General features: G+C 49.5%; 1 protein-coding gene across 3 annotated transcripts in view; it reads right to left on the reverse strand.

Moving 5' to 3' along the window:
* MTURN (maturin, neural progenitor differentiation regulator homolog) overlaps positions 1-14,165 on the reverse strand; it is a 34,665-nt gene extending 20,500 nt beyond the window's left edge. Inside the window, exons 1-2 of one of the 3 annotated variants that reach the window (XM_021078481.2) lie at positions 13,787-13,976; positions 3,226-3,348 (exon numbers count right to left, since the gene is read on the reverse strand). In XM_021078481.2, coding sequence (XP_020934140.1) covers positions 3,226-3,348; positions 13,787-13,948 — 285 coding nt within the window. In that variant the 5' untranslated portion in view covers positions 13,949-13,976. 3 annotated transcript variants of the gene reach the window in all.
* Between the last annotated feature and the right edge of the window lie 518 nt (positions 14,166-14,683).

Raw genomic sequence — 14,683 nt, forward strand, 5'->3', positions numbered from 1 at the left:
CTTATAGCGGTGGATTAAGTGACAGTGAGCGGAGCCACCTCTTCCATCAAGAACAAAAAGCTGGACTTGGAGTTCCCTTGGTGGCCTAGTGGTTAAAGTGTTGGCATTGTCACTGCTGTGGTGTGGGTTTGATCCCCGGCCTGGGAAGTTCTGTGTGCCATGGGTGTGGCCAATAAGTAAATAAATAAACTTTAAAAAGCTGGATTCCATATGAAAAATTCTGTCTGCCTGCCTCCCTCCTTCCTTTCTTTCTTTGCTTTTCAGGGCCGAATTCAATACGAAAATCCATCCTCCCTTCTTTCCTTCCTCCCTCCCTCTCTTCCTTTCTTTCCTTTTTAGGGCCATACCTGCAGCATATGGAGGTTCCCAGGCTAGGAGCTGAAACAGAACTGTAGCTGCCGGTCTACACCACAGCCACAGCAATGCCAGATCTGAGCTGTGTTGGCAACCTACACCACAGCTCATAGCAACGCCGGATCCTTAACCCACTGAGCAGGACCAGAGATCAAACCGGCATCCTCATGGATACTAGTCAGGTTCATTTCCACTGAGCCACAATGGGAACTGCCTGAAAAAATACTTTTTAAATATATTGAGAATTAGAACCCACAGAGGTAAACCTATCATGAAAAGCTAAGGACATTTGCTGACTTGAAACAAACTGCATGCTTGGCCTACTCGAAAAGCTGGGGAGACCAAAGTCAAACCCAGGTAGTACACTGTAATACACCAGCCCCATATTAGCCTGGAACCCCAAAAGCCTATGCCATGGTCTGAATATCTTTGTTTCCCCAAATGCATATGTTGAAATCCTAACATATGAGAGGTGATTAGGATGTGGGCCCTTTGGAGGTGATGAGGTCAGAAGGTGGAACCCTCCTAAATGGCCTAGTGCCCTTATAAAAAAGGCCCCATGGGTCTCCTTCTCTTTCTACCATGTGAAGTTCACATGAAATGATGGCCATCTGTCTAGGGAGTGGGCCCTCACCAGATATCAAATCTGCCTGCACCCTCATCTTGGACTTGTAGCCTCTAGAATGATGAGAAAGGAACTTCTGCTGTTTATAAGCCACCCAATCTTTGGTATTTTGTTACAGCTGTCTGAACAGACTGAGACAGCAATCAGACAAGGATGAATTAGATGAAATCAGGCCTGTGATCCATCACCTGGAGAGTTCAAAGAACCACAAGTCTCAAATTGTTTGAAGGTGGTCTTGATTGACAGGGCCCTCCAGCCCCCGCAGAGCAAATAAAAATCCTCCCTGTAGGAAAGTACCATCATCTTAGGCCTCCATTCATCCCTCTCTACAAATTTTCAAGTGCAAATATACAAATTTCCAAGCAGACACAGATAATTCAACACATGAAAAAATAAAATACCAGGAGTGAGAATGAGTGGAAATAAAAGATGACAAAACACTCTCAAACCTTGAAATACTGGAATATCTGACAGTCTCTCACGTCACCAAGTCTACCATGTTCAGAGAAATAACAGACAACCTTGAAAATTCCAGGAAAGAAGTGAATATGCTTTTAAAAGATTTGAAAAGAAAGAAAGAAAGAAAGAAAGAAAGAAAGAAAGAAAGAAAGAAAGAAAGAAAGAAAGAAAGAAAGAAATTCTTGAACAAATAACATTAAACATGTAGAGTATTTATGGTAGGCAGGGAATTGCACTTGGGGGAAGGGACACGTGATCTGACTGACTCTTCCAATAAATATAAAGAGAGGATGACCAATGAGCACATGAAAAAATGCTCAACATCACTCACTATTAGAGAAATGCAAATCAAAACTACTATAAGGTATCACCTCATACTGTCCAAATGGCCATCATTAACAAGTCAACAAATAACCAATGCTGGAGAGAGTGTGGAGAAAAGGGTACCCTCCTATACTGTTGGTGGGAATGCACATTGGTACAACCACTATGGAAAACAGTATGGAGGTACCTGAGAAAACTAAATCTAGAACTACCATATGAGCCATCAATCCCACTCTTGGGCATATATTCAGACAAAACTTTCCTTGAAAGAGATACATGTACCCATATGTTCATTGCAGTATTACTCACAATAGCCAAGACATGGAAACAAACTAAATGTCCATGACAGATGAATGGATTAAGATGCAGTATATATACATGATGGAATACTACTCAGCCATCAAAAAGAACAAAATAATGCCATTCGTAGCAACATGGATGGAACTAGAGACTGTCATACTAAGTGAAGTAAGTCAGAAAGAGAAAGACAAATACCACATGATATCACATATCTGGAATCTAATATATGACACAAATGGACCTTTTCACAGAAAAGAAACTCATGGACTTGGAGAACAGACTTGTGGTTGCCAATGGGGAGGGGAAGGAATGGGATGGACTGGGAGTCTGGGGTTAACAGATGCAAACTATTGCATTTGAAGTGGATAAGCAATGAGCTCCTGCTGTGTAGCACAGGGAACTACATCTAGTCACTTGTGATGGAACATGATGGAGGGCAATGTGAGAAAAAGAATCCATATATATGTGTGACTGGATCACTTTGCTGTATAGCAGAAATTGAAAGAATACTGTAAATCGACTATAACATAGAAAAAATAAAAATCATAAAATAAAAAGAAAAAAAATAAAGAGAATGGGAGTCTTCAAAACAGAGGGGAGCAATCATTTTACATGTTTTTCAGCTACAAGGAAACAAACTGTCCGCTACCCTAAATCCTAAAGGGGCTGGCAGCCGGAAGAAGCAAGCTCTCTAGGAGACTACAAAAAAGAGAAAAGAACAGAACTAGTATCCAATTTCAGCCTTCTCCATGGCCCCGACATGGAGGCACATCCTTTACAGAGGCTTCTGGCCGTTTGCTATCACAAGCGAACCTGCGCAGCACTTCCAAGCCTTTTGGTTTCACGTCTACTGGATGAGAGCCGGAATACTCCGGTGTCTCACAAAGGCTCTGTTTGCTTGCCACCCAATCAGAGATTCTTAACTCAAGTGATGCCAGAAATAACCATCATCCCTGCGACAAACAGCTGTGTCACATCCCGTTTCCCCCCTCCCTCTCCGCCCTCAGCCTCCCTCCACGAGCTGCTATCTTTAAGCCACAGGGCAGACAAGAGAAAAGCAATTCGTCATCCCAGGTTTTGCCCCCTTTCCTCACAACCCGTGTTATTCAAAGCACCATCACCGGAGACAACGAGAGAGCTTTAGAAGCCAAGCAGGCACCTACAGGTCTGAAAGACTTGAAGACTTTTTCCAAGACTTCATGGAGCGTCTTCTTGCCGCAGGAGGAGATGTAATCCTGTGCTAGCTGCAAAAAAGGCAGGCAGTCCTCGCTCTCACTCCACACGTGCTACGCGCCCACCGGCAAGGGAAAGGAGAAAACAAAGACAGAGTCATTACACTCAGTTTGAAACACGCAAAGCCACGAAGATTTGTGCCGTTGTTGTTGTTAATTACGTGACTCTGAAGGAGACCTCCATGCCACAGTAATATCCACAGTCCTTCTTGATGTGTCTGCACTGAAGGAACGCAGAGGACTCCGACCCTGCAGAAAACCCCCAGGCCTCGGGCCCGTAATCTCACCTGCTCCGTCTTCCATCAGCTCTGCTCACGCGCAGGAAGGAAGGCAGTGGGATGGATATTCCCCCCACCCACGATTTCCAATGTCCCCCTCCAGCCCACCCTGCTTCCGGTGCAGGCTAAGGGTGGTTGGCAAACAGGAGGGAGGAGAAACCAAGAGCCTGGGGAAATCACATCTTTGCCTTCAGCAGTGGCGGAAGGATTCATTAGGCGTCGTTTGTAAGTGCTGACTTGGAGACATTCTTCACCCAGATTAGCCTGAGGGTGGAGGGGTTCATCATTACTTCAAGACGAAATGAATTTAGGAGAACACACTGAAAAGCCATCACTAAGTCACTGGGAAACCAAGGCTTCCTTAAAATGCTTTAAGAGGGTACCATCCCCAAGCACCACCTTGCAATGTTCACACACACCAACAGGAGACTGTTTTCGGCTTTATTTTTTTCTTAGGGCTAGACGAGCTTTTTTTCCCACATGAGGATATCCATTTTAGCACCTCTTTAAGACTAGGCTAGTCGCTCCTATAAATGCTCAAGGATATGGAAGAAACCCAAGAAAGAGGCTTAAGAGATCGAGATGCAGAAGGCCCCCCCCCCCCCCCGCTCTGCATATCTGAGCAACAGAGGGGGCACTGAGCTACCAGGATAACATCAGGGCATCTGTCAAGTACCAAGAATCGCTGTTCAGAAGGGCCCAATCAATGACAGCTCATCGCTGGTGAGAAAAGTGTAGGGAGAAGGAAGATATCTAGCAGATGGGAGTGAGGAGAGGGGACAAGGCAGCAAGAGACATGATCAATTTGGAAAAATGGTCCATGTCAAGCACACTTGTCCCTTTCTATTAATACAAACGATGAGAGCATCAACCCAGAAAGTAACATGCCCAGCACTCAAGAAACACCTCACTCCTTTCTAATCATGGCAGGATCTCCAAGAACTAGAAAGAACTTAAAACACCACAGAGGACGTTCCCGTTGTGGCTCAGTGGAAACGAATCCGACAGCATCCATGAGGACGCAGGTTCGATCCCTGGCCTCGCTCAGTAGGTTAAGGATCCACTGTTACTGTGAGCTGTGGTGTAGGTCACAGACGTGGTTTGGATCTGATGTTGCTGGATGCTGTGGCTGTGGTGCAGGCTGCCGGCTACAGTTCCAATTTGACCTCTAGCCTGGGAAAATCCATATGCCTTGGGTGCAGCCCTAAAAAAATAAAAATAAATAAATTTTTAAAAAAACACTGCGCAGATTTGAGAGAGAATAACTAGGTGCTAATATGCCGTCTTATTATAATGGCATATTATAATTAATACTCCAATTACCCGTGTTTCACAGATGTGAAGGTCCGCTTCCGACACATGCCTCTCTGATTCCAGCAGACTTCTAGAGAGGCATCTGCCCTGACCTAATAAAGATAACTTCGAGATTCTCCAGCTTAGAGAATAGCTCAAACACGATTCCCTGTTAATTAGAGACCCTTAAAATTGCTGAGCCACTGAAGCCCCATTTGTGTAATAGTCTCTTACCTTGTACAAAAGCATAATAGTTACAAAGTGCTTTCATATCCATTATAGCACTTGATTCTTGATCAGTGGGGATTCAGCGAGAACAATGAAGTCCCACTTTAATATAAGTTGGGCTAAGCATCCATTTTCAGACTCAAAGTTTAAAAAATTCTAGCAAATTTCAAATTCTTATCCAAGTTGGAGATGGGATTAACATCTAGCATCACACAATGGAAAATTTTCAGCCTGCCTTCCCTAGACTTGTTGTGAAGATTAGAGAAAAAGAAAACAAGTTCCTTAAGTGCTTGGCACAGCGCCTACGTGGCAAATAGTAGATATTCAGTAAATGGTGGACATAAAGTCCCCTATTTCCCCTTTTGCATCTGTAGGAATATGGGCGGGGGGGGGGTGTGATTTCCACCTGCCATAACGCTAAATCAGACACCCTAGGTGACTTCTCTGATAACACTATCCAAGGCAACTTGGCTTGTGGTTAATTCAGAAGCAGGTGTATCTATGAAAAGCTTGTAAGCTTATTTTTTAAGCTACCTTTTTTTTTTTTTTTTTTGATCCATCTATTTTATTGAGGGGCTTTGGGGGAGGATCGAAGGGCTGGGAGAACAATGAGATCTGCCCTCCTCCCTCTGATATCTCCCAGCTCCACGGTCGCTGAAGAAAAGCTAAGTTACATTTTTTTTTTTTAAAGTACTTCAAATTACCAAGCAAACCTGGGAGAGAACATTCCTCAAACAATAACAGAACCACAGTGTACACAGCTCTGCTGGGGAATCAGATTCTTTAGTTTTAGTGTTTCTAGGGCACCTATAACCTCATAAAGAGATTGTTCATGCCACAATTTTCATTACTTCACTTTTGGAGTTGTGGCTTTATGAATATACTGGAGAAGAAAGACCTAACACCTGCTAAAGGGCCTTCTGTCCAGTCTGCCTAAATTTCCTTCATGTGGCTAACGCATCCTGAACTCTCAGTAGCTTTGTGGTTTTAAAAAACAATTTTAACAGAATCCCTGCCCCTATGATAACATGAGGGAGCAGGGGGGTTGGAATCAGACAGGCCTAGTGTATACAGATGCTTAAAATACATCACTGACTAAAGGCTCATATTTCATATCCATTGGATCTCAGAACAAAAGGTATTCGGTTTTCTTTATGGAAACTGCCCCCTTCTAAAATTAATCAAAGCAGTCAGCAAAGATCCATAGAATACAAGATAAGACGAACTAAAAAACAAGTCTGCAGTTGGGAAAATAAGGACAAAGGGGAAACAACAGAAGGAGAGTAATACAAAACCAAGTGAGATTAGGACACACAAGGCCAGGTGAACATGCCTGGCACCTGCCACAGATGGGGCAAACATTTGCATCCACCGCCTTCCAGAGGCCTGTGCAAAGACAGACATGCAACCAGTGCCCCGAGGCAGTGCCTGCGTAGAAGACAGACCTTCAGAACTAGCAGGTGAGGGACTTGGGACAGGGGGGTTATCTCAGGAAAACTAGAGAGAGGCCCATACCCACACTGGGGAGGGCAGAGTCAGCACATGATGGCTGGGGTGAAACTCCTGAAAATAGGATCTGGGGTCTAGTCTTTTTTTTTTTTTTTTGTCTTTTTAGGGCCACACCCACAGCATATGGAGGTTCCCAGGCTAGGGGTCGAATCAGAGCTACAGCTGCCGGCCTACACCACAGCCATAGCAACGTGAGATCCGAGCCGCATCTGTGACCTACACCACAGCCCACAGCAACGCCAGCTCCTTAACCCACTGAGCGAGGCCAGGGATCGAACCCGCAACTTCATGGTTCCTAGTCGGATTCGGTTCCACTGCACCACCACGGGAACTCCATGGGGTCTAGTCTTTTACAAAAACAAATGGGCACTTGAAGACCCAGAGTCCTGCACCACAGGGCGTGGCCATCAGGCCTTCAACTTGGAAAATATTTTAAGCATGTGTAACCAAACACCCACTTCGGAGGTTTCAAGAAAAAAGCAAAAACTATAGTAGGGGTCAGAGAACCCGAGGCTTTGAACAATGTAACTCCCTGGCAACCAGAGGCCTGATGCCAGAATGTATCGAATTTCCAATAGGGTGGTTAGAGCCAAGCCAGATCACAGGCCTGGCCTGTGATCACAGCAGAACTGCCAAGGCAAGGCTTCACGAGGGAGAGGAAAGCGGTGGTTCTGGAGCTTTAGCAGCATCACAGTCACCTGCAGGCTTATTAAAACAATCGCTGGGCCCCAGCCCTGGAGTTTCTCATGGGGGTAGGGCTGAGAAGGTGCGTGTCAAAAGAGTTCCCAAGTGATGCTTATGCTGCTGGTTCTGGGACCCACAATTTGAAAACTAGAACCTGGGTGCAACTCGGATGACCCACATATTTGAGGATGGGCATTACATTACAAAATCTTAATGTCGTTACTAAAACTAACTCCAATTTTCAGGATGGCATGGGTTGCAGTGAAGCGGCCCACTCCGTACCTACCCTGAGCAGCCTACTCTTTGCTATAGATGCCTGCCTCTTTGAGTTGAAAATCCCCAGGGAGAACTCTGATTTCAGATCCCGCCATCTGCGGCCCTGCTTGCTGTTACTAAGTTGGAGCAGAGTTTCTTATCAAAGCTTGCCCGGCTTGAAACAATATAACAGTGTCATCTGCAAAGAGGAAAGGGAGCATCTTTCTGTTTTCTGTGGTGAAGACGAGAATATCCAGTTTATCCCCAAATGGTATTCGGTCATTAAGGTAATTCAACCGCACAAATATCGTTTTGAGCACAATCTGTGCACCTACTGTTCTTAGACCTGCGGGGATGCTGCTTGACTGCCTGGTGCTCGGGTGGGGGTGAGTGGCAGGGGAGCTGAGAGCACACACATTGTTCTCCCAGGACGCAGTTATCTGTGTCAAAAGGCCATTGCCAAGGGCCTCACTCTCACTGCGTGGCCTTCCTGCCGTCACACTATTGGGGATGAGCCCGTTTGAAGTTGGTGCGGCTTAATCCCAGGCTGACTGCACAGACGTTGGATGGCGCTAAGAGCTACAAGCCATCTCATGCCACCCAACGTATTTCTACGCAGGATGGGAAGAGCTCGGCTGACCATACCGACAACCTGCTTTTGGTTTCAAACAGCCGTCCATTTACCAAAGAGGAAACTGAGGCTCAGAGGGGTTAAGCAACTGGTTTGTGGTCACACAGGAAGCAAGGGCCAAAGCCAGGATGTCAAGACAGGTGTCATGTCTTCACCCTGAGCCTCAGCTCCTTCCTCTGTAAGTCCCAGAAAATAATAATATCCACAGGGTGGATCTAAAGATCCCAGGAGACAACCTGCAGGCTGCCTCTCCTTTGGCAGAGGCCCAGCTTCCTCCCTTCTATCTGAACTCATAGCAGCAAAATTGCACTCTCGTTGGGATTACCACTCCATGAATATACAGAGGACATAAATTTTTCCCCAAGATAATCTCTCTAAATGAAGAACACACAGCCCCCGTGGAAAGCTTCGCAGTCTCCGTTCCTCCTCATTTAATCCTCACAGTAATATTGGGATATAGGTATGATTATCCCCATTTGACAGAAGAGGAAACTGAGGGTTTAAATTGGACAAGAAAGTGCCTTCTTTCCCCTTTTACCATGTAAACATGATGCAATCTCATTCAAACGAGTTATGTTTTCTTTCCCCAAAATAACGAGGTTGTTAGTCACATAGTTAAGAATAGAGACATGCTTAGAACAAAAGGGAAAAAATATATATAGAGAGAGAGAGACACACAAGCATAGGCACACGTAGTCCTTCTATAAATAAAACATTTTTCTTTAATACTACGACAACTGCTATCTTTGTTTTGGCATTGAGGAGGGATTAAACTATACAAAATTGTAAGGCAAACATGGTGCTGACGGTGGGCAGGGCACTAAGGGGGGGTGGTGGGAAGTGCGCTTTGTTTCTAGAGGGCCTAGGCAAGGAGGAGAAGCAGCTGGTGCTGCCATGCCCAGGAGCACGTGCCCCTCGGTCCGTCTGGCATGTCAGTGGCTGCCAACACCCCACTCCTCAAGCCTGACTGAGCCCTTGGTACCTTCGGAGCTGGCAGATGTCTGTGAGCTCTCAGCCCCCTCCCCGTCACACCTGTAAAGCCAAGCAGGGGAGCCCCATCCACTGGCAGCATTTTATCCCAGGTCCTGACCTCACGGGCTGTCCATGGAGAGAGGCCCGAATTAGGGCAGTTTAGAAAGAGGGGGGGCAGACAAAAAGAAGTCCTTGTTCCTAAGCCTCTGGCGCTCCTGGCCTAAGCCTGCCTGGAAGACACTCTGCATGGGGGAAGGGCCAGCCCTCTGGGCTTGGGCTCTGGTCCTGGCTCTGTCATTTCTCAGTGGCCTACTTCTGGGTAAGTCCCTTAAAACTCATTCGCCTCGGTTTCCTCACCTATAAGTGGGGATAAGAATACCCACCTTCCAGAATGTTTGTGAGGCTCAATAAGAAGTAGCCCTTGAATCCACAGTCTGATTTGGGTCCCCTGCTGTCACTCCTGGGATTCTGGATATTCCGTCCAGGCTACAGTTCAAGTTCCCCTATCATTAATTAGCTGTGGGAAAGTCAGTTAACCTTGCTGGGCTCCAGTTTTCTCTTCTGTAAAGTGGGGGTCATGACAGAGAGGAGCCTGGGAGACTGATTACCAAGATGCAATGAGATCATACATGCAGAGTCTGATACATGGTAAATTGCACTTAAGTGGTAGCGTCTTCGAAGCTGTCACACTTGACATGTAACATCTGCCTTCTACACTAGACTGTCATTCCTTCAGTCTTACGAACATGGATGGAGCACCTATTACATGACTGACACTGTTCCAAGTGCTGCGACACGGTGACAAATAAGACAAACTCTCCTGAAAATTACAGGCTAAGGGGGGAGGCTGAAGATAAACAATGGACTATCACGTATTCATGAAGGCTCTGGTAAGAATGAAAGAGGAGGAGGTTTCCTCCAGGCCTCACGGCATAGAGGAGCTAGCCATGTACAGATGTGAGGGAAGAGAGTCTTAGGCAGAGGGAACAGCCAATGTAGAGGCCCTAAGGCAGGAATGAGCACGGCTTGTGTGAAGATCAGAAAGGCCAGCGGGGCAGGAACATAGGAAGCAAAGGGGAAGAATGATGCAGGAGGAGGTCAGAGAGGCGGCAGGAGATAGATCAGGTGGGCGCTTGCAGCCAGGAGAGCTTAGGTTATGTTGCAAAAGGGATGAGAAGTCAGTTTAGGAGGGGGGGGGGGCGCTGGTGAGAACATGGCCTGGATTATATTTTAAATAGATCCAGAGGGACTGCTATGGGGAGACTTCTGGCAGAGTCACTAATGTCATCGCCCCCACTTTAGACACTGTTCTCAAACAAGTCTGCTGGGGAGGGGGTGCTAATATCATGCCTGTTTTACAGATGTGGAAATCAGGACACAGAAGGGTTAAATAACCCCCCACAAGGCACCAAGTAAGATTTGGGGACTCGGAGGGCAAACTCAAGTAGCTGGACCCCAGAGCCTGTGCCCCTCACCATCATACCACACTGCCTCTTAGATGAACAGAATGGCCCCATTCTCGGTAGCCCTGGCTTGGTGCAGAGTGAGCCCCCAGTAAATGTTTGTTGAATAATGAATGACATAAAAAATTTCTGTAAATTGAGAAGTGCTACGTAAATATTCTTATGGTTAACAAATTCTTCAGATTACGGGAATTCCGTTCATTTCAAACTTCCTCTAATGCGTAACAGATTTTCCTGGGAAAAGGAAAAGAACAGAGGTAGGACATTGACTTCACGGCTGAGTTCCTTTACCGAGAGGCAAACAGCAGTTTGACAAATCCGGCCTGAGACACACTGGAGGGGCGGTTTCCGTCTAAGACAACTCCGGTGGTTGGCCTCCAGAAGATGAAAAATTCCCGTCTACGCAGTTAATCACCACCACCATCCACTTTCTTTCTTCCTATTTCACTTGTCGGTGAATGAATACTTTCAAAAGAAATACTTCCAAGCATTTCACTCATACAGGTGGGAAAACTTTTATTATTTTTTTTTTCTTTTTAGGACCACACCCACAGCATATGGAGGTTCCCAGGCTAGGGGTCGAATCGGAGCTACAGCTGCCGGCCTACACCACAGCCACAGCAACGCCAGATCCAAGCCACATCTGCGACCTACACCACAGCTCACGGCAACGCCAGATCCTTAACCCACTGAGCGAGGCCAGGGATCGAACCCACAACCTCATGGTTCCTAGTCGGACTCGTTTCTACTGTACCATGATAGGAACTCCCAGGTGGGAAAACTTTTAAAATATAATATAGGCAGCCTTGAAAAGGGCCTGACAGACTTCATATTCCTGAATGATGGGTTGATAAACCTGTTCAAGGCAAAAGAATAGTCTTGCTTTTCTGTCCCCACTTATTCCCTTCGGATATGTTGCCTAAAGTGCCAGCAGGAAAGGCTGTGTGGAACTCTTCCCTATAAAATCCAGAACTGTGAGTGATTCTTGCCCCACCTCGCACAATAAGGAGGCAGAAAGGCCACTGGGACCACGGGAGCCCAGGGCCAGGACCGACTCCTAATCAAGCCCTGACACGGCAATTCCTTGGACCCTGGTGCCCTTCCCACTATACCCCTGGCGCTTACTAACACTTTCACAGTGGAGTAAATCCCTTTTTAATGATCTCCCAGCCCTCCCAATGACCAACAACTCTTTTTGCGGCAAATGGAAGTTCCCAGGCTAGGGTTCTAATCGGAGCTGTAACTGCTGGCCTACACCACAGCCACAGTGACCCAAGATCCAAGCCGCGTCTGCGACCTACACCACAGCTCACGGCAACACTGGATCCTTAACCCACTGAGCCAGGCCGGGAACTGAACCGCATCCTCATGGATTACTAGTCGGATTCCTTTCTGCTGCGCCACAGAGGGAACTCCCGACAAAACAACCCTTATTTACTATCTTAACTATAGTTAACAGTGTTCTTACATATATTTATAGCTTACTTGGTCTTCACAAGTACCTGTGATGGAAATATTCTGATTAACCTCATTTTACAGGTGAGAAATGGAGGCTCTTAAGAAAAAAAAACAAGTTCTAAACTCTGGGGAACCCCAGACCTCTGACCCAAATTTGTAGGGCCCTTGTTGTGTGTAGGGACAGTTAGGTGTTTTATCTATCTGATCACCTGGGAGTTGATATTATACCCATTTGGGGGATGTGTATATGTGGCCTTTGAAGACATGAAAAAGGCATTTGTCAGCCAGAACTCAAATTCGGCTGTCACTCAAGGCCATCTCTCTTGGAGAGTGACACAGGGCTGGGGGTGGGGGGATTCTTTACCTTTGCTGGGTACTGGAGGTGATGGGAGGGGCATGCTTTACAATAAGCCTTCATCTCTCTGGGGCTAAGACAATCTTGCTAACTCCTTTGCGAACTTCCATGGGTGACAGGGTGCACGACAGCCTGGACCTCGGCCCAGATTTGTCTCACCCCACCTGAGGAGCCAGCGCCAGGCGGCGCCTGGAGCTGTCCCACCTCCGGCCTCAGGGGCGGCCTCCGTGCCAGCTCCAGGCTCAGGCTGGCGACTCAGGCCAGTAACCTGAGCCCATAGCCGCCCGCCTCCATCTTACATTATTTTTCCCCTGTGCTCACAAACACTTCATGCAGCACCATCCTGGCCCAGTCTCCGCACCTCCCAGCCCAACTCCCCGGCCTCTACATCCCCTTCCTAAACGGCCAGGGCCAAGATCCCAAGTGGGCACAGGATGCAAAGTTGAAGATGTGGACACCTCACTTCCAGGTCCGGGGCCCCGCGAGCCCCGGGCGGGTGGGCGGGGGGGGGGGGTTGCTGAGGAGGGGAGGGGGAATTCTCCCTCATCAGGAAAAACCAAAGGGCTTTGGCAGAGCCTCGGCCGCCGCCTCGGCCGGACAGAACCGCTGGGGCCCACACACCTCGTATGATGCTCACAGAGGAGCAATGGAAGCACAGAAGGAATGGGGGATAGGCGTGCCTGTGTGTGTGTGTGTGTGTGTGTGTGTGTGTGTGCGCGCGCGCGCGCATGCGCGCGTGCGTTTTTAAGATCCGGGTGTAATTCCGCAAAGAAGGTCCAGGAGATGGGGCATCGCTAGTGTGGACAGAGGCTTTGTGTCCAAACAGCGCAGGAAATAAAATGCAGGGCGGGGGGCAGGGACGGCGACGGGGATTCTCTCGGGCGGGGACAACTCAAGGAGTTGTGCCTGCTCCTTGGAAGGGTAACAGGATTCCTCACCCAAACGGGACGCCCGGGTGGAGGAAGCTCCAGATCCCAGATCCTGCGAGAGGGGAGGGCCCGTGCGCCCGGGCCCGGACTGGTGCGAGGCCGAGACCCCTCCGGAGATGCTCCAAAGCGAGGACCGCGATCGAGCCCCGAGGTCGCGTCCCCGAAACAGCCCGTCCTAGCTCAGCTCTCCCGACCCTAAGGACGCCCCTGCTGGCCGCCTACCGGCCCCACCCGGAACGCTGACCCCAAAGCGCAGAGCCCAGGGACTCCCCGGGAGGAGCGCGGAGCTGCGGTGTGAGCGGCGGCCAGCTGGTTACGCCCCCCCCCCGCCCCCTCGCGCCCCACCACCTCCCCCGCCAGCCCGAGCTCGGGTGCAGGGAAGCGGCCGCGCGTCCACACTCCCGCGCGCTGCGGCGGTCCCTCCCCCAGGCACTCACAAAATTGTCCCCGCAGCCGTTATCCGGACACAGCACGTAGAAGGAGACGCCGGGGTCTGCGTAGAAATCCATCCTGCGCTCGGTCTCTTCGGTGGCGATGAGCTCGAAGGGCGTGTTGGAGCACCATTTCTCCGCAACGTCAGCCAGCTGCTGGAAATCCATCCTGGCCCGCCGCGCCCGCCGCTCCCTCAGCCTCCTCGCGCGCCACCCGCCTCCCGCTCCCTCCGCCGCCCGCCCTCCTCTTCTCGGGCGCCCTCCTCCCGGGCGGGCAGCGCGCGGCTCCTCGGGCTCTGGGGCAGGCGGCGGGGCCGGGCGGCGCGGGTTCCCTCCGCTCCCGGGGCTCCTCCCGGCGGGGACTGTTTACATGCTGTGTGTAACTGGGTGGGCGGCGACCAGGGACGGCTCGGCGCCGCGCCCGACGACTCCTCGCTCCACCTCCCCGCCCGCCCCCTTTTAGGGCCGCCCCCGAAGCTGGCGCGGCCAGGCCCGGAAAGGTGGACTGCGGGCACGGCGGGGCGGGACGGGGCGGGGCGGGACCCGGCACGGCGGGAGGGGCCCCGCGCTCCGCGGGCTCCCCCGGTCCCAACCCTCCTTTTTAAAAGGGAACCCGGAGCATCCCCGGGCCCTCGCGAACCCGGGGCCGCCCCGGCCCGTGACGTCATGGGCCCCAGCCAATCACCGGAGCCTGAGACCCGCGCCGCGGCCTGCGAGCCCGGTGACGTCACAGCGCGGCCCCGAAATCCCCAGCTCCCAGGTAACAGTGAAGCAGAGTTATCTGGATCGTGTTTCTCTGGACATACAAGGCCGGGAAAGGTTTTCCCTGATGCGACTTAAATGCAGGGGAAGCTCAAAAAACTGCAGACAACTTATACCCTCAGACTAGCAATGAAGGAACTG

Source organism: Sus scrofa, chromosome 18 (genome assembly GCF_054392235.1).
Source record: "Sus scrofa isolate SSC_HxYL_T2T_F1_AM1 chromosome 18, Sscrofa_HxYL_maternal_Yorkshire_Landrace_v2.0, whole genome shotgun sequence".
Lineage (NCBI taxonomy): Eukaryota > Metazoa > Chordata > Mammalia > Artiodactyla > Suidae > Sus > Sus scrofa.